The sequence below is a fragment of the Cololabis saira genome, chromosome 14, assembly GCF_033807715.1.
Source record: "Cololabis saira isolate AMF1-May2022 chromosome 14, fColSai1.1, whole genome shotgun sequence".
In the NCBI taxonomy this organism is placed as follows: Eukaryota; Metazoa; Chordata; class Actinopteri; order Beloniformes; family Belonidae; genus Cololabis; species Cololabis saira.
The window spans coordinates 36,616,107-36,636,215 of record NC_084600.1 but is presented as its reverse complement, the minus strand read 5'-3'; the positions used below and the strand labels follow the sequence as shown (position 1 = coordinate 36,636,215).

The window sequence follows — 20,109 nt, the reverse complement described above, 5'->3', positions numbered from 1 at the left end:
TAATAATGCAAAACTTATAGTGGAAACAGGAACGATGGATGGAGCCACTGTAAAGTAAAGTAAAGTCATGCACCAGTTTGTGGACTGCTGTGGAGTGTCGTCTTGGATTTCATAAGTGGGAGGCAGATCTGACTAAGAGCTCATGTAAATCCGGCATGCCCTTTCTCAAACGCCAGGCAGCTTTATCAGTTCACTTCAAATGAGATCACCGTTTTAAAAATGTCTGGTATGCTGTAACGGAAAGAGCTTCAAATGGAGGATTTAAACCCATCATGCAAATATTTACTGGGATAATGAACCAGGAGAAGGAAGAACAGAAGAAAAAGAAAGAGTTTCCCTCTGCTGATCATTAGCAAGTTTAAGGCACATCAACTTCATTTTTTAAAGCTCGAGAACTGCATTCGTCTTTTACATGTGGTAAAATCCTTCTTATGCTGAATAACTTGAGGTGGGGGCAAACAAACAAAGGGAAGGTCTCGCTGGGTGCATAATAAGAAACTTATTGTTTATTATAATTTTTTGTCATTGCTGTTTGGGGATTGAAGGGATTTCTGGAAACTGAAGTATCAACAATCATGTTCTAGGAAACCAGAAGTTTCCAGTGTGCAAAAGTGACAAAATGCAGTTTTAAAGGGCCGTCGTCCGAAGTCAATCCGCTGTGAACCAGCGAGTCATGGCTTCGTGAAAGTTAAACAACTGGGGAGGAAGATATTATTGGCTTAAACTAGAGTTTGCATCCACTGCAATGGTTGTTTTCCTTATAACATTATCATTGTACAGAATATATGTTACAAGATCAATTAACGGCAGATAATGTTTATACATGCTTAGATATATTTCTGAAAAACAAATATTCAAAGCTTTATACGTACAGTAAGGCATAAAATATACACAGAACGAACCTAAAGGGATTAGTATCAAACAGCATTCATATATTCACACGGCAACAAAACAAAGAATTGAAAACTGATTATACTATGTACAAAAATGCTTATGCAAATGCCCCTAGGAATATCTTAATAGAAAAAATAAGGGGAATCCTGCTGGGAGGACATCACATTAGATTTAAACATGCACTTGCCCAAGAGGGTTTTCAGCCCAGCGGTGGGCTGCATGTCGACATGTAAGGATGTTTCAGGGTTGAGCGTGACTCGATTAGAGCGTCAGCGGTTCTTGGTGAAGGGGATTCTTGGTCTACTGTGCTCATTGGTCCTCGTTGTGCAGTCGTGTCCTGCAGAAACAGTCCCGTGATCTAATATAAACCCGCGAGCTCCCCACCTGGCGCACAGTCCTCTCGCTACACTTTGGACTCGCTCTCTAAGTTGGCAATGTCCCCGTTGGTCTCAGTCTGCCCCTGCCCGTCCTTCTCCTCGCTGTCCAGATTGGTTTTTGTCTCCTGGCCCTCCTGCTCCGACTCCGGCAGCCCCTGCTGGCTCAGCTTGCTGGCCAGCGACCAGGTCAGGGGCAGGCGAGGTCGGTTGATCATGTCAGCCAGCTCTCTGGCGCTGCAGGCCGGGGTGTCAGTCTCGTAGATCTGGTGGAAGCTGTTGTAGTCCACCTCGTAGAAGCCGTCCTCCAGCGTCAGGACCGGCGTGAAGCGGTAGCCCCATTTGATCTCGCTGCTTACGTAAGAGCTCCTGGCCTGGCACGTCATGCCTATAGAGACACAAATGCAACATGAGAGATCAACAACCCAAGCACATAGACTCTAGTCTGAGTCATGTTGATACAGCTACCAATTCTGGCAAATAAAAGTTAGCAGTTCCCCTTTTGCAAGGATGTGCTGGCAAAAATGTTATTTCACCCATCATTTCTCAATCTGGTCTTTATCATCTCCTGCAGGATTTATTGCGGCTCTACTGAGCTTGGGAGGCATCACCTTGTCCAACGATCCTCATCTGCTAGATCAGGGGTCTGCAACCCAAAATGTTGAAAGAGCCATATTGGACCAAAAACACAAAAAACAAATAGGCTATGTCTGGAGCCGCAAAAAATGAAAAGTCTTGTATAAGCCTTAGAATGCAGGAAAATGGCGAAATGTCGAGAAAAAAGTCTAAATCTTGAGGAAAAAGTCGAAATGTCGAGAAAAAAGTCGAAATGTCGAGGAAATAGTCAAAATGTCGAGAAAAAAGTCGAAATGTCGAGATTAATGTTGAAGTACAATCTCGAGAAAAAAGTCGAAGTGTCGAGAAAAAGTCAGATTTCGAGAAAAAAGTCGAAATGTCGAGATTATTGTTGAAGTACAATTTCGAGAAAAAAGTCGAAATGTCAAGAAAAAAGTCGAAATGGCGAGAAAGAAGTCGAAATGGCGAGAAAGAAGTCGAAATGTTGAGATTAAAAAGGAAAGGAAAAAGGAAGATTAAAAGAGAAAAAAAGGGAAAAAGAAGAAAAAACTAAGAAAAAGAAGAAAAAAGAGAAAAAAAAGAAAAAAAGGTCAAATATTTTTGAAAAAAGCTCCAGGGAGTCACTAGGGCAGCGCTAAAGAGCCGCATGCGTCTCTAGAGCCGCGGGTTGCCGACCCCTGTTCTAGATGCATTACATCTTTAACAAACATTCACCTACACAGCCTTTGAACCTCTACAATTAGGAGCTTATGCAGCAGTTTAAACGCATCCACACTTATGCTCTTGTTTCGATGCGTCTCATACAGTCTTTACTTCGAGATCTCAGGTCAACTCCTCCAAGAAAACTAAACAATCAGTGCTCTCTTTTTTTCCCTGTGAGGAGTGTAATTATCCTCAGACTTGGGATCTCTCTTTGGCTCTCGTCTCCACACAAAGGTCAGGTCCAAGGTTTGACGCCAGCATAGGAGTATCACCGTATGTGATAGAAGAATAAGATGCCACAGCAATATTATTTAAAATCCCTGTACATGTGCTGAAATTCTCACAACAACTTAATGTAATTGCATGTTTATCAGCCTGGCAGGAGCGCTCCACTGTAAAACGCTGAACGTCCTCTAATAGCAGCAAAGTCATTTCAGGATATATCCTGTGATATTCCTGCTGGGGGGAAGTTTCAATATTCATCACATTACTGGGAAGAGAGAGAGGGGAAGAAAGAAATCACTGGAAAAAGGCAGGATGTGAGTCAATTATAACCATATATATCCCAGTTTTTATGTTTAAATATTCACTAGATATTGACGGATGTTGCAATATGAATGCAATACAGAAAAATTAGCCACAATTTTATGAAAACACTCTTGATAAGCATAATTTTCAGTTGATGCTGTGTTGAGGATGGATAGGCCTTGGGGTCATTTCCTATTAGGTCAACTGGATGCTTTTTCACAAGCATTATTAGGCATTATTAATCTTCATGCACATTATTGACATGCCGTATGAGACTACAAAAACAACCCCTCTAGAAATAAGTCTGATATGCCTATACTTAGTCAAAATTAGCTTATTTTAAGGAAAAATATATTTGCTAATACGGTAAGAAAAACATTTCTTGACTAGAAGTCCGAAAATAAGAAAAATAATCTTCTAATTTTCTGGAAGCAAGGTTTTTTACTTTCTTAGAAATTAGTTTTTGCAGTGGTTTTAAAAAAAGTATTTCAAATGTGATTTCTTGGCCAAAACACAGAGTTAAAAAAAGAAAAAGAAATATTAATTTGACAGCTGGAATTGTTCAAAATGAATTTGATAACCAATGACAATTATTCAAATATGATGCTACAAAGGCAGAATCAGATTTAGGGAAGGTTTATGTTTAGTTAAAGGCTTGGTTATGAAATGCACAGCTGAAGAAGACACAAGTAGAGACACATTTGGAAAGCAGGTGGCGCTGGCGGTGAAACCAACCAGCTGGAGTCTCACATGCCTTTCAAAGACTTAAGATGCTCGCTGTTGTAGACGGACAGGGATTCATCAATATTGTACAGCCTGCTGGCCAAACACGAGTAAAAATACTGTCCAGTCGAACAAGGAGAGCAAAATCGTGAATTCAGAATCACTGCAAAGTGATACGAACCGTCCTCCAACCCGCACGCTGTGTTTAACACAGCAGAGGAGTCCCTTCTTCCAGAAAACACCCCTCACAACTTTATGTACTTGCACTTTCATTACCCTGAGAAGTGAAGATGTGAGCATGCTGTCACTCTGATTATAAGAATAGTCAAAGAGGAGCTTTCTCCCAGTATTTTCACAGTTTCACTGTGTTTCATAGTGGGTTGTGCCCATCTTGAGTTGTAAATAAAAATCAGGGGGGATGGTGGATTTTATCATATGGGGACAGATAATTTGTGCTGATTACAAATAATATAATATATTACAAATAATAGCACTGACCAAAAAAAACCTGCAGAAATACTGCAGGAATGACATAGCAGCAGTTAAATGCAGCCTTCTGTAAGCTTTAAATATCCACTGGGCTTACATCAAATACATCAAAACAGAACAATAAAAAACAGTTTTCTGAACTTATCAATATGACTCTGTCCTTCACAGGATAAGTAAAATGGATCACTGCAAAAACTCAAAATCTTAACAAGAATATTTGTCTTATTTCTAGTTAAAATGTCGCATTTTAGTAAAAAAATCTCATTACACTTAAAACAAGACTCATCACTGGAAAAAACAACAATTATCACCTGTTTCAAGTAGATTTTCACTTGAAATAAGTAGAAAAATCTGCCAGTGGAACAAGATTTTTTTGCTTGTAATAAGAAGATAAATCTTGTCCCACTGGCAGATTTTACTACTTTTTTCAAGTGAAAGTGTACAGGTGAAAATTGTCAAATAAGTTATTTTTCTGGTGTTATTTTTCTGGTGATGACTCTAAATGTTGAAATAGCAGTAAAACGAAAGTTACGCCTGTAACTACGGTTCTATGAGTCCCGGATGACCGCCAGGCGGTGCTGTAAGCACTGGATATCTCCCCCTCGCGCATGCGCATGTCGAGTACAATACCAACAATGTCACGTCACCCGTGACCCCTGCATGACCCCCGGAAGGGTATATCTTCCGGCGTCAGCATGGGATCTTCTCCTAGAATCTTCTCGCGAGAGCACGAGGATTCGGAGTGACCGGCAGGCCTGGCGGTCATCCGGGACTCATAGAACCGTAGTTACAGGCGTAACTTTCGTTCTATTTCGTCCCTACTGACCGCCAGGCGGTGCTGTAAGCACTGGATGACGAATACCAACAATGTCACATAGAATCCCGGTCACATACCTCACTGATCAGGGGCAGAAGGACCCGGGAGTAGAACCACGCCCAATGGTTGGGGAGTGGCGACATTGATCCGGTAAAACCTGGAGAACGTGTCTGGCGACGTCCACGAAGTCGCGGTGCAGATGTCCTCCAGAGGCACCCCCTGCAGGGCAGCCAAGAAGCTGCGACGCTTCTGGCCGAGTGGCACCTTACCCCCACTGGTAAGGGGCGGCCACTGGCCCTGTGGGCGCGCTCGACGGTGTCCACCACCCAGTGGGACGGCGCTGTCCAGAAACAGCACGCCCCCTGTTGGGGCCACCATGGCAGAGAACAAGCTGCTCCGACCGTCGCACAGGCGCGGTAGCATAAGCAGCAAGGGCCCGTACGGGGCACAAAGGGCTCGGCCCACTCTCTGCAGGACCTAGGGCAGGAACGCCACGTTCGGCCACAACATAGCCCCTGAGCTGACTGACAGGGCATGTAACTCATCGACTCGCCGATGTCATGGCGAGGAGAAAAGCTATCTCCCTAGAGAGCCACTTCAGGCCCACCCGGGCCAAGGGCCCAAAAGGGTGGAGAAGAGAGGGCACCTAGCACCATGGGCAGGTCCCACACTGCTCGGGGGTTTATATTCACGTATATGTTCTGGTTCTCTGGAAAGCGTCTAGAGACAACATCTGTTGTATTAGACGCTATATAAATAAAATCGAATGGAACCAAAAACTGGGGCCTTTGGGCCCCTCGGGGGGGTGGGGGGGCGTAGCCTCAGAGCCCCCCTGAGAAAGAGAAACCAGCCGGTGGCACCCCACGGTGGCATTCTCAACCAGGGCATGTTGCGATGAAATGACCGCCACATGCACCCTTAAAGTGGACTGAGCACGGCCACCATCCAGGAGGGACCGAAAGGAACCCCAGGATCGTGGCCACGGGGCAAAGAACAGGGTCCTCTGCCCCGTCTGCACACCAGGCAGAGAATCTCCCCCACTCGCACTCATACCACAGGCGGGTGGGAGGCACATGGGCATTCGAGATGCCAGCCCTGACGGGTTCAGGACAGCTTGACAACAATGGGTCGGGCGCCGCAGCGGCCAGACTCAGAGCCAAAAACGACGGGGTCGGGGTGCAAAACCTGAATCCCCGGCTGGAAAAGACGGTCCCTCTGGGGGGCGTCATGTCGTGTCGCAGCAGAGCCTCCGCAGCAGTGGAAACTACGTTTCCCCGGTCGGAAGGGGGCCACCAAGAGGAGCCCGTGAGCCCTCTGGAGGACCCTCTGCAAAAGGCGGCTTGCGCCGGGAGAGGAAGTCCGTCACCCGGTTCCTGTCTCCAGGCAGGAACATCGCCCGAAGGCCGGGCAGGCGAGGAGCTGTCCACGCTAGGAGGCCCCGGGACACCTGCAGCAGCTGTGCAGAGTCGGGGCCCCCTCTGGTGGCCGATCAAGGAACAGTGGACACACTGTCTGACTGACCCGGCACGTGCCCCCCCCCACAGGAGTTGCAAAAAAAAATGTTAGTGTGAAGTGCAGAGCCCAGAGCTCCAGCACGTTGATGCGGCGCGTGCGGACCCGGGAGGACCACTGATGACAGCCTCCCGGCAGGGAGGGGACAGCATCTAAGGGCACACCCCTCAGCCGGAATGTCCCGTCTTTCCAGGGTGCAAGGGTATTGACACACACCTGCGGAACCCTGACCAGCCTGCGCCTGTGCGTCTTGCCATCCAGGCGAGGGCTGCACATTGCAGGGGGTGTAGCGACAGCAGGCCCAAAGGTATAAGAGGGGCAAGGGTTGCCACCACGCACCTGGTGAAAAAATCCTCGGTGACAGGGAGGGTCCGCACAGGAGCACCCTGAACCGACAACGGTGGCCCCGGTAGGCGAACCCCCGGAACCACCGGTGACGTGCCGCGACCGGCACGTGAAACAAGCGCCCTGTAGGTCCACAGTTGCAAACCACTTCCTCCTGACCAACGCAGAGCATCTGCTGTGGTCAAGCCTCCGGAAGGGCAGGACCTTCACGTATTCGTCGAGGTCCCTCAGGGCCAAGATGGGACGACGTCTGTCGTCTCTCTTGCTGACGAGAAAGTAGCTCAAGTAGAACCCCCAGGCCGCGGCGGGGGGTCCACCGGCATGATGGTGCTATGATGGGCCAGAATGTTTGCCGGGTCTCTGACGATGGTCATCTCAACCCGGCTGGAGGTAGGAGGCCGGTGTCGGAACTGCAATACGTACCCCTGGGCTAGGGTGGAAACCACCCGGGCCCCGATGAGCAGGCAGCCCAGTAACTGAGCTGCTGCCGGGAAAAGCAGCCGACGACCGGCCCCATGGCCCTAGCGTCGTCTCCCCCGGCCTCTGGACGTGCCGGGGGGGCGATGGTCGAGGTCAACACCCAGACTCTGCCGGGGCGGTCCGCGCACAGGGGGGCGAAAGCCCCCGGCAGGCTGTCCAATGGGCCATTGGGAGCTGCGCTGGCTCCCGTGGGCAGGTGGTTGGGGGCGACGTCCAGGGGCGGACGAAGGACCCCTCGGTGTACTGGAAGCGGGCGCCCTCCTGTGAAGGTGCACCAGTCGCTGCCTGGTCTCATCGGCCAGGGCGGTGCGGTCCAGAGCTTCCAGGGCAGTTGCCCCAAACAGCTCCCCCGGTACTGCCGGTGCCTGACGAAGAGCCCTGCGAGCAGTCTCTGTCAGGGGTGACTGCGCCAGCCAGACATGACGGCGTGTGTGCACCAGGGTGGACATCAGCCGCCCCAGCTCCCTCGTCTGGGAGGCAAAAGCCTGTAGGGACACATCACACAAGTCCCGTGTGGAACCGTCCACCTGTGCACCCTGCAGGGAGGTGGAGAGAGCCAGTAGCAGATGAGAAAGGGTGTTCCCCAGCCGGCCGATGCGCGCCGCTGTGTCATAAGCCTTACAAATATGCCCATCAGTAACCCTACACTGGGTAGAGGGGCACTTGGGATCTGGCTTCAGAGCCTCATCAGGAGCCACTATCAGCGCTGCAATGGAGGGCTCGATGGGGGGCATGTGGTGGAGACCAGCCACTGCCGCGTCCTCCATCGCCGTCAGAGCGCGGTCATCAGCTGTCAGCCTGGAGAGGGCTGTGACATCTCTCCAGCATGAGTGCAGCTCCCTCAAAAAATCCGACGACGGCGGAATGGTGAATTCCACCGGAGAAGGATTGCGCCTGTGGAAGGCGCTAGAGGCCACCTCCGCACGCGGTGCATCCAGCTGCAAGTGTGCCAGGGCAGTGCGGATCACGCTCTCCACGGAGGAACAAGCCGTCCCCTCCCGAGAGCTCTGGGCAGATGAGTGCGAGGAGAACCCCGAGCGCTGTGAGGCCGGGTCCCCTGATGGCACGTTGAAGTGGCTCGCCGAGGCTGCAATGGAGATGGCGTCCTCTGGCAGCGGCGGTGGCGACCCCAGAGCAAACTCTGGCATGGCAGGTTCCACCTGGCCAGTACCAGGTTGCAGATTGAGGAGGAGCGCCTTCATCTGCTCCATGTCGGCAGCCAAGCGATCCACCTTCGAGGAGAGCTGGCTCGTCATCCGCCGTCGTTTGGGGGCCCCCACCACTCTCTTTGCCGATCGCTTCAGAGAAGACTGCGGCTGGGATGAGGGGAGGCTGGCCGACGGCCCCGGCTGCTCAGGGCCCAGGCATGACACGCAGAGGTCCTGGTCAACCGCAGGATCCAGGGCGGCCATGCACCCTGAGCATGAACGCTCCATCACAGCGACCGGTGGGAGAGGGAGCGGACACGCTGCCGTCGCCACGGATGTGCTGGCAGGAGAGAGGAGCGGACACGCTGCGTCACCACGTAGGTGTCAGTGGGAGAGGGGAGCGGAAACGCTGCCGTCACCACAGCGAGCACGCTGCCGTCACCACCAATATGCAGGCGGGAGAGGGGAGGGCCACGCTACCGTCAGCACAGATGTGTCAGTGGGAGAGGGGAGCGGAAACGCTGCCGTCACCACAGCGAGCACGCTGCCGTCACCACCGATGTGCAGGTGGGAGAGGGGAGGGCCACGCTGCCGTCACCACGGCTATGAGAAAAGGCAAAAAAAGGCGTCTTTACTCAAAAGGAAGAGAACAATCCTCTCCTTTCTCTTTTCCTTTTTTTTTTTTTTTAAGAAAAAATAATTGCAAGGAAAAAAACAATGTTGTCACATTAATAAAGTGGGAGAGGGAGCAAAACGCTGCCGTCACCACAAATGTGCCGGTGGGAGAGGGCGTGGCCTTCACCACGGCTGTAAGAAGGACAAAAAAAAGGTGTTCTTTTTTTTTTTTTTTTTCAAAGAAAAATAATCCCTTTCTGTCTTCTTTTTTTTTTTTTTCCAGCAGAAAAAATAACTGCACAGAATGTTCAGGTGTCGGGCGCAGCCAACAGCTTACCTTCTGTCAGCTGGGCCAGGGGGGCGGGGCGGGGAGACGCCGCCGCCGCCGCAACGAACACCAATAAATACCAATAAATACCGCGCGGCCACAGCCTCTTGGAGGACGACAGAGATCGTTACTCCTACCTTACGGCACGAAGCTGCACGGGGGCCGGCGGTTTTAGGGAGGAAAGGAAGAAGCTTTTAACCAGCCTTCTATTTCCGTCCTGTACTTCAGCGCGACGCGAGAAGAATAAGGAGAAGATCCCATGCTGACGCCGGAAGATATACCCTTCCGGGGGTCATGCAGGGGTCACGGGTGACGTGACATTGTTGGTATTGTACTCGACATGCGCATGCGCGAGGGGGAGATATCCAGTGCTTACAGCACCGCCTGGCGGTCAGTAGGGACGAAATAGAACCACATTCATTGATGAAATGACATAAGGGATGGAAAGGGGGGATGAGTTTTACAGGGGGGAGGATTTTGACTGTTTTTATTTCAGGGGGGATGCCACCCCCCCTCATCCTCCCTCAACTCCAGTACTGGTTGTGCCCCGGTTGAGAGGAGTCCTGTTTTCCCAGTTGGATAAGTCTGATTTCCCGCCCCACCGTACGTGTTGAATTATCCTCGGGCAGGATGCTGAACCTACGATGTGAGTGAGTGGTAACTAGTCAATATGGGGTACCAAACAGAAAAGGGGGATAAGTAGGTAAGGTGTAAACTCAACAAAGTTTTAAAAAGGTTCACACAGTCATAATCTGCCTCAAAATGACCCTCAGGAGCATGTAAACATAGCTCCAAACATTTCACTTTGACTTCAAAACTGTCATGATGCAAACGTATCATAAATTAGATTCACGCTGCCAGCAGGTATCGGGTGCACATTTATTACATTTCAGTGGGTCACGTGACCAAACAATGCAATACACTTACAGCTACAAATATGACCTGAACACAGAGTTACTAAAGGATGACTGTGGTTTAGGAATGGGCGATATTTTACCGTTCACGATGTACCGTCAAAAACAATTCCCCACGGTAAGAATTTGTCATCTCGCGGGAAGAAAGGAAGGAAAGAAGAAAGGAAGGAAGGAAGGAAGGAAGGAAGGAAGGAAGGAAGGAAGGAAGGAAGGAAGGAAGGAAGGAAGGAAGGAAGGAAGGAAGGAAGGAAGGAAGGAAGGAAGGAAGGAAGGAAAGATATGAGCCTGAAAGAAAGAAAGAAAGAAAGAAAGAAAGAAATGAGTCTGAAAGAAAGAAAGAAAGAAAGAAATGAGCCTGAAAGAAAGAAAGAAAGAAAGAAAGAAAGAAAGAAAGAAAGAAAGAAAGAAAGAAAGAAATAAAGAAAGAAAGAAAGAAAGAAAGAAGTCTGAAAGAAAGAAAGAAAGAAAGAAAGAAATAAAGAAAGAAAGAAAGAAATGAGTCTGAAAGAAAGAAAGAAAGAAAGAAAGAAAGAAAGAAAGAAAGAAAGAAAGAAAGAAAGAAAGAAAGAAAGAAAGAAAGAAGGAAAGAAAGAAAGAAATGAGCCTGAAAGAAAGAAAGAAAGAAAGAAAGAAAGAAATGAGCCAGAAAGAAAGAAAGAAAGAAAGAAAGAAAGAAAGAAATGAGCCTGAAAGAAAGAAAGAAAGAAAGAAAGAAAGAAAGAAAGAAAGAAAGAAAGAAAGAAAGAAAGAAAGAAAGAAATGAGCCAGAAAGAAAGATATGAGCCAGAAAGAAAGAAAGAAAGAAAGAAATGAGCCTGAAAGAAAGAAAGAAAGAAAGAAATGAGCCAGAAAGAAAGAAAGAAAGAAAGAAATGAGCCTGAAAGAAAGAAAGAAAGAAAGAAAGAAAGAAAGAAAGAAAGAAAGAAAGAAAGAAAGAAAGAAAGAAAGAAAGAAAGAAAGAAAGAAAGAAAGAAAGAAAGAAAGAAAGAAAGAAAGAAAGAAAGAAAGAAGAAGATAAATTCCCGTTGATACGTGTTTGTGTAACAAACATGGCGGATCTGAGTCATTACAGTTTTGCAGTACAGGTGTACTAATTTAATTGTTTTTTATCAATGCAATTTAATTGGTGTAGTTTAGTAGCATTTAGTATCTTTTAGAGCAGTGTTTTGGGGGCTCCAAAGACTGAATGTGGTGATAGATTTATAGTTAAAAAGGTGGAGTTGAATTGGTATTTTTTTTATCGTCATTTTTATCGTTATCGGGATAAATGCCAGAAATTATCGTGATACATATTTTAGTCCATACCCCCCATCCCTACTGTGGTGGGACTTGAACCGACAACCTTTGAATTACAGCTCAAGGGTTTGACTATCTGTTGGGCCACAGAGCCGGTGCCTCTCAGCAGTTTGCTCTTCTCCTGAACAAACCCTTAATCTAAACATATACCAAGTTTCCCAGTTTGTCTGCAAATGTTAGGAAGTGAAATAAAACACACTGTATACAAGTTGACACTTTAATATAAAAGTTATGGAAAAGTTTGGAACAAGGTGAATTCATCAGTCCAAACACGGCGTCTTCACCGTCTGCCGTCTGACAACATTTCCTGCACAGTTACTAAGCTGTCAGTTAACATTTACGTGTTATTTTGACTAACAGTGAGCTCTTTGGCTCTGCGGTTTCTGGTAAAACCTGCTCCAAGACATGTCTTATAGAAGCGCTTACTTCCTAGAAACAGTGGAACAAATAACTGCATATTTATGCATAATTATGAGACCGTGTGCGGTAAATTTCCTGGCTGCTGTGAGTCTCCCACATGTGTTCTGTTGGTTATGCAGATGTCACGGTCACCGTGCTCCTGGCCGTGCAGCTGTCGCCTGCAGATCCTCTCCGCTCAACATTTAAACATGTCACATCTGATTTTACATAAACATTTTATTAGGCTTTATAGTTTCGATTTGTCAGCGTTCCCTCTGGTTGTGGCCTTACAGATATGCCTATGTTGAAAAGATCGATTCTCCGATTTTAAATCGATTCTCATATTAATTCCTAAAAATCGATTCATATGTCTAAAGATCGATTTAAAAAAAAAAAGTATTTTTTTTTTTTTTTTTTCATCATTACATTACAACTTTTTGTACCTTTTTGTTTATGCCCAAAAAAGGAATATTTTGTTGGACACGAGAATAACTGGTGCCATGTTTTTGCCTTTAAATATGTTTGAAGGTATGAAAACATTAAAATTTTCAGTTATAATTGCATAAATTGTCTATATTTCTTTGCTTTATATACTGTCTTGGGTTACATTTGCATAAATGTTAAAAACCAAATTCTCATAAATAGGGAAAAAATAAAACCGATTTCATCCGTCTGTTTGGTAATTCTGATCCACATGATGTTTCTGAAAGCAGTTCTATCAGCATTCTGGGAGCTGATTGGTCCTTACAGCATCATTAACTGCCAATACTTGCTGTTGAATCTCAATATAATACTAGTATTAATATGTTGCATAACTAGACAGTCATATAATTCATGCAACAGCTGAAAAAACAGTTTTATTAACAGTAACCCAAATCAATATCGGATCGAATTGGATCGAATCAAAGCGTGATAATCGATTCTGAATCTTAAGAATCGGAATCGAATCGATTCTTGACATTTGAATCGATCCCCAGCCCTAATGCAAACACTGTGGTGCCAGTTGACCCGGGATCAAAGATTGGGGTCGGCAGCGTAGGGAACTATTCTGGTGAGCTACAACTGGGCCCAGACAGGGCCTTTAGGACGACAGTGAGGGTTTAGGTTCAAGAGTAAAATTATTTGCAATTTCTCTGATCCTAAAAACATCCTGCTCCATCCAAGGTCTGTTTCACACGTCACGCCACATCTGGAGAACATCGTGAATCGTGTCGGAGGGAATATAAAACTGTTCACATGACCGACACCTAGTGAACACCAAGTAGTGGCGAAAGAAAGCAGACGTTCAATCTTTCCTTCAGCTTTAAACTGCCACAAACCACCGTCTTAAATATAGGATGCAGAGCTCAAACTACAGGGCAGCATTTTATTTTATTTAAGTAAACTACATTGTGTAAACTAAAAATCCATCTATTCTCGGGTGTATATCAAGCTTTAAAAGGTTTAACCCCTATCAAGGAAGATAAAAACATATTTTAAAGCACAATCCAGGATCAGTTTTCTGTAACAAAATAAGCATACAGTGAAGAAACACACTTCTTCTGATATAAAATTACAAATCCATACTCTTTAGAAAAGGAGAATTAAAACATGACATGTCTAATAGGTATATATTTTACTAGTTAGTGGTTATGTGGGTGAATAATGGAATCAAAGTGCGAGAATGACTGATCAACAGCTGAAAATGATATAGTTCAAACCATGAATAGTTATTAAACCATTGTACGTGTTCCCATTATTGGAAATGGACTGAATTAAAGAAAAATTAAAAAGACGGCACCACATTTGGACATGTATGATGACAAGAGAACAGATCTGTGCTCTGAAAACAAGGCCGATGCTGTGAAAGCTACACATTATAATCATGTACCTTATAAAGTGATTCTGGTTTGCTTGTTCAGGGCTACCCATGTGTGACTTCAGTAAGATGTCCAGATTAGTCAAATTATTTCCACCTCCCCATCAGGATTTGCTTAAGGGTCAGTTTTCCCATATTTATTTTCAGCATCAAGGTTTATTAAGCATAATTAAGTCCACATCACATATTAAAAGTGGGGGAAAAGTCACAATAATCCATCTTTACCCCTTATTTTCATTTGAGGGTTTCCAGATTTGCTGGCGATACCCCCAGGGGTGCACCATGAACAGGTCGCCGGTCCATTGAAGGAAAAAAGGTGCGATATCTTTCCTTTGATTCCTTAATTACGGTGGCCGACAAGGGCCAAACGCACTGCAACGGCCTAATGCGTCTCAGTTAAGGAAAACGGCTTCAAGTACAGAAACGATTCAAATTCACAAACTCAAAACGAGGTACAAAAAGAGGAACATGGTGCAAATGAAAAAACGTGCTGCAAAAAACAAAGACAAATGCAGCATCATCAAACGCGCTGCAAATAGAGAAACGATGCAAAGCACAAAACGATATAAAACAAGAAACCATCTTCAAAAGAAAAACGCTTCATAACCGGTCACTACAACCGGAAGTGCTCCAAACCTGCAGGGGGCGCTCTCAGCGTAACAGCTCAATGGACAGAAACACGGGATGTAGAAAGAGACCGAACCGCTGACTGTAACGTTAAAATATAATAAAGAAACGTTTTGTAATGTACAGCGTTGTACAGTGATATAAACATCGTATATAAATATAGTCAGATAAAAATCACATTACCGTTCCCGCTGTATGTTTAAACAATGGATGTAAACACTGTGTGTTTCTGTCCATTGAGCTGTTACGCAGAGAGCGCCCCCTGCAGGTTTGGATCACTTCCAGTTGTAGTGACCGGTTATGGAAGATGGTTTCTTGTTTTATATCGTTTCGTGCTTTGCATCGTTTCTCTATTTGCAGCGCGTTTGATGATGCTGCATTTGTCTTTGTTTTTTGCAGCACGTTTTTTCATTTGCACCACGTTCCTCTTCTTGTACCTCGTTTTGAGTTTGTGAATTTGAATCGTTTCTGTACTTGAAGCCGTTTTCCTTAACTGAGACGCATTAGGCCGTCGCAGTGCGTTTGGCCCTTGTCGGCCACCGTACTTAATCCACTGAACGATTAATTTAATCAGTAATAAAATCATGAAAGTAATCTCACTGCAGCCATTATGTGTCTGATTAAATGAATGTGAGCACTCACCTGTGGCCTCCACCATTCCCTCCAGGATCACAACGATTTCCAGATCTTCCTTGGCCAGGTAGGCTTGGCTGACCTCCCAGAAGGGGCTTTGCTGGTTTATCTCATGGCAGATTATGAGCGGCGACACTAAGAAGAGCCGATCATCTCCCGTGCAGTAGCCCACGTTCATGTCCGTCTGGTTCAGAGGGATGAACTCGCCCTCCTTGGTCTGCTTAGACTTGATGAGCTTGGCTCTGATCGAAGCCTCGACGATGTGTGAGTTTCGGAGGTCTCCGACTCGGAACATGAGGCACAGCCGTCCGTCTCTCATGGAGATGACCGCGTTGGTGGAAAACACTAGCGTCTCAGCTCGCTTTTTAGGCTGCGAGATCTTAACAAACATACAACCCACCATGAAAGCGTTCACGATGGATCCCAGCACCGACTGAATTAAGAGCAGAACTATCCCCTCGGGGCATTTGTCCGTGATGACTCTATATCCGTAACCAATGGTGGTCTCTGTCTCGATGGAGAACAGGAAGGCGGATACAAAGCTATTGAGGTTATTGACACATGGAGTCCACTGGTTGTCTGATAAATGGTCCAGGTCACCACGGAAGTAGGCGATGAGCCACCACATGAAGCCGAAGAACAGCCATGTCACTGTGTACACCAGTACGAAGATGAAGAGGTTGAATCTCCATTTCAGATCTACCAGCGTGGTGAAAATGTCCGTCAGATAGCGGTACGTCTCTCGCACGTTACCGTGATGGACATTGCACTTCCCGTCCTTCTGGACGTACCGCTGGACCTTCTTTATCCGTTTTACTTCTACCAGCTGCTTCGGCAGGTCTTCCCGGGTCTGCTTTCGCAACTTGGGCTTCCTCATGATGGCTGGGCTCTCCACATCCTGCTCCATGGGGTTCAAACGGGATTCACACCTACAGAGGGAGAACACGACACACATTTTCATCTAGAAAATGAAGATTTTTTTTTTTTGCAGATGATGGACACTTTACAGCAGGGGTGTCAAACTCATTTTGCTTGGCGGGCCGGATTTGACCAATTTTTTTCTCGCCATTCTGGCCGCATGCTCAAAATAACAAAAACGGTGCGAAATTTTTTTTTTCTAATTCTTTTTTTTTTACTATTGTTATCTAATCCAATATCAGTTTAGTTAATTTTAAAGGAAATATGCACTTTGTTTACACTCTAATTATGTAAAATATATTTCTTCAGGATCTTTTCTTGAAATTTCTCGTTTTTTTACTAAAAAACTATCATTTTACAAAGATAAACAGAAACAAGTATGTTTTTTTATATTTCGCTTTTTTAAAGGAAATTTAATTAAAAGCAAAATCTTTCTTATTACATCCGAGAGTGTTTCTTTGTGATTTAGAGATTTTCCAGTACAATTAAGTGTATTTATTTTTGAAAAATTGGCGCAGATATTTACGCCAGTGTGCCGAAAAAGTCAGCACTTTTTTTTTAACTGTTTTACTTTGTCACTATCCTCGTATTCAAAACTGAAATTCTCCGAATAAATATCTTCTATCATCTTTTTTAGCAGTGATATTTTTCCTGCGAAAATATATAATAGTAGTCAGTTAATAAAAATAAACGACCGTCTACAAAGAAATAAAATCGGCAAATGCATTCTAGAAAACTAAAAAAATGTCAAACTGCTCTATTTGTGGAATAACGATGGATTTGTAGAAGAAATATATTATCGGATATGCTGCGATTCATGGCAATTATTTATGCCTTCCTTTTTAGTAAATTAACATTTTGTTTTTTTGCGCCGCATGAAAATCTCTCTCGGGCCGCATGCGGCCCGCGGGCCGCACATTTGACACCCCTGCTTTACAGGGGCTGCATAACGTTGCCTACGTGTTTGTGAGTCAATGCGTTGTAGAGGAACATGTGGGTTAAATAACATGGAATAATTCAAATGTTACATGTTACAACCAAAATCGTCCTCATACACGGAAAACTTTAATTTCATGTAGGAATGAGCAACAACAATAGAGGCCTCTTTGTCGTTTTTGTCTCTTTCTTCTGCCGTAAGTCAAACCAATGAGAATCAGGGAAAAGGTCTTTATCTGGTCTTCTTCAGCCTTTTCTCCAACGAATCTGCCAAACTGACTAAAACGCTGTTTCATATTTTCAAAGTCATCTGACAAAACCAGCTGAAATCAGGATCCTTGATAACATCTGTGCTTTTTCAGCAACCTTCCCAAATGCATCAATATAAAAAAAGGTTAAAGATGACGTGACGTTCTCTTCCTCTGTGACACAAACCGACACAAACAATTTCTTTTTCTTGGTTCTGTCGTGAAAAAGCTGAACAAGGATGAAAAACTCATTTAATTCCCATAAATACACATTATACAGTGTATCAACCAGCAGTCGTGCACAAGTTGCCCTTAAACTTGACATTAAGCAACAAACGGCACCATCTGGATGATAGTCAGTATACTGGGAGTTTTGGAGGGTTTCCTGATAAACTTCCCCTTCAAAGACGACCCCCATCACCAACACCACAGTGAAACTGTCGCTCACCATCCCCTGACAGTCCGCTGTTTGAACCATCCAAGGGTTAGAGCAGGGGTCGGCAACCCAAAATGTTGAAAGAGCCACATTGGACCAAAAACACAAAAAACAAATATGTCTGGAGCCGCAAAAAATGAAAAGTCTTGTATCAGCCTTAGAATGAAGGCAACACATGCTGCATGTTTCTATATTAGTTATAACTGGGTCCTCGGCTGCAAATGTAGCTGCTAATGTCTTTCCACATGAGTCTTTTTATTACGCAAATCTATGGAAGAGTATTAGGGCCAGGCAGGAGAAAAATTAAAATATTTTAGAGGAGGAAGATTTTTTTTTCATTATGCACTTCGAGAAAAAAGTTGAAATGTTGAGAAAAAAGTAAAAATGTCGAGAAAAAAGTTGAAATGTTGAGAAAAAAAGTCAAAATTTTGAGAGAAAAGTCAAAATGTTGAGAAAAAAGTCAAAATGTTGAGAAAAAAGTCAAAATGTTGAGAAAAAAGTCAAAATGTTGAGAAAAAAGTCAAAATGTTGAGAAAAAAGTTGAAATGTTGAGAAAAAAGTAAAAATGTCGAGAAAAAAGTAAAAATGTCGAGAAAAAAGTAAAAATGTTGAGAAAAAAGTCAAAATGTTGAGAAAAAAGTCAAAATGTTGATGAGAAAAAAGTTGAAATGCCGAGAAAAAAGTCGAAAGGACCAAGAAAAAGAGGAAAAAGAGGAAAAAAGAAAAAAAGGAAAAAGAAAAAAGAAAAAAAGGAAAAAAAAGAAGAAAAAAAAGTCAAACATTTTTGGAAAAGCTCCAGGGAGCCACTAGGGCGGCGCTAAAGAGGTGCATGCGACTCTAGAGCCGCATGCGGATCTTTAGTGCCGCGGGTTGCCGACTCCCGCGTTAGACACTGTAATCTGTAGACAATGAACCAAACCCCAAGAACCAGGGCCCCCGCAAAAGAAGAAGAAGAAATAAAGGCACTGTGTCCCCTCACATCCTCAGCAAGTATGTGCGCTATTAAATTAAAGAAAGTGGAAGACACTACAAGACCATGTTGACAGAGATGCACAGCCTGGTGTTTGCCACGGGCTTTTCTGTAAGCTGTTTTCTCCTGAGTCACAGTTATCAGTGGCTCTTCGGTTTCTGCTCCTCACATTGAATTGAATGTGCTATTGGGAAAAGTGTTGATTTTTCCTTTTTAAAGAAATGAAGATGAAAAAAAGGGAAATGATAACATGCAATATGTTTATTTAGTCATTACTTTCTTCACTCTTCACTCTTCACTACGCCGAGCACCCAATCAGATCCCGATCTGAACCCGTTCAGCATGACTGAACCAGCTGAAACCAGCAGACGGGCTCCAGCAGGGTCCAGTGTGTCAAGATATCGTTCCTCACCTCAGCATCAAGCCAGTATTCATTTAGGTATTTATTTATTTATGATGTTCATGATTATGTTTATATGTCTATGTGGGGGTGGGAGGGTGTATATGTGTGCCATCTGGGTATTAATGTGAGGATGTGTGTGAAAATGACCAGATGTGTGTTTTTAACCATGAGTGTGTGACTTTTTTTGTGTTAAATGTTGATTTTATTATGTAAAGCACTTTGCATTACAATTGTATGAAAAGTGCTGTATAAATAACATTTGATTTGATTTGATTTGATAAACCAAAAAGACAACAGCGACAGATGCTGAGTTGACACTCGCTATGGTCCCAACATGCAGTTGTTGGCTTAGTGTATAACAGCTGCAGTTAAACTGTTCAATCAATTATTGCACCAATAATTGATTGAACAATTAACTGCAGTCGCCGCGGTTACTGACCTGTGTGCTGCTTCCTCTGCAAGGAGGGGCTTTTGGAGGGAAGGCTGCACAACAGAGCCACAGGACATTCGTTTATCTTCCTCATATAAATCCTCTCACTTTCACTTCATAATTTTTCTATGGTCAACAATTATAAGGAATGGGCGGTATGGACAAAAAAATGTATCACAGTAATTTCTGGCATTTATCCCGATAATGATAAAAATGACGATAAAAAAAATACCAATTCAACTCCACCTTTGTAACTATAAATCTATCACCACATTCAGTCTTTGGAGCCCCCAAAACACTGCTCTAAAAGAATACTAAATGCTACTAAACTACACCAATTAAATTGAATTGATAAAAACCAATTAAATGAGTTACATCTGTACTGCAAAACTGTAATGACTCACATCCACCATGTTTATTATACAAAAACCTCATCAATGGGAATTTATCTTTCTTTCTTTCTTTCTTTCTTTCTTTCTTTCTTTCTTTCTTTCTTTCTTTCTTTCTTTC

General features: G+C 44.5%; 1 protein-coding gene across 1 annotated transcript in view; it reads right to left on the bottom strand.

The window, feature by feature from the left end:
- Positions 1-340: 340 nt before the first annotated feature.
- Positions 341-20,109, bottom strand: part of kcnj6 (potassium inwardly rectifying channel subfamily J member 6) — a 30,235-nt gene continuing 10,466 nt past the window's right edge. The window contains exons 2-3 of the mRNA XM_061740566.1: positions 15,268-16,187; positions 341-1,656 (exon numbers count right to left, since the gene is read on the bottom strand). Coding sequence (XP_061596550.1) covers positions 1,298-1,656; positions 15,268-16,165 — 1,257 coding nt within the window. The 5' untranslated portion in view covers positions 16,166-16,187 and the 3' untranslated portion in view covers positions 341-1,297. The remainder of the gene's footprint in view (positions 1,657-15,267; positions 16,188-20,109) is intronic.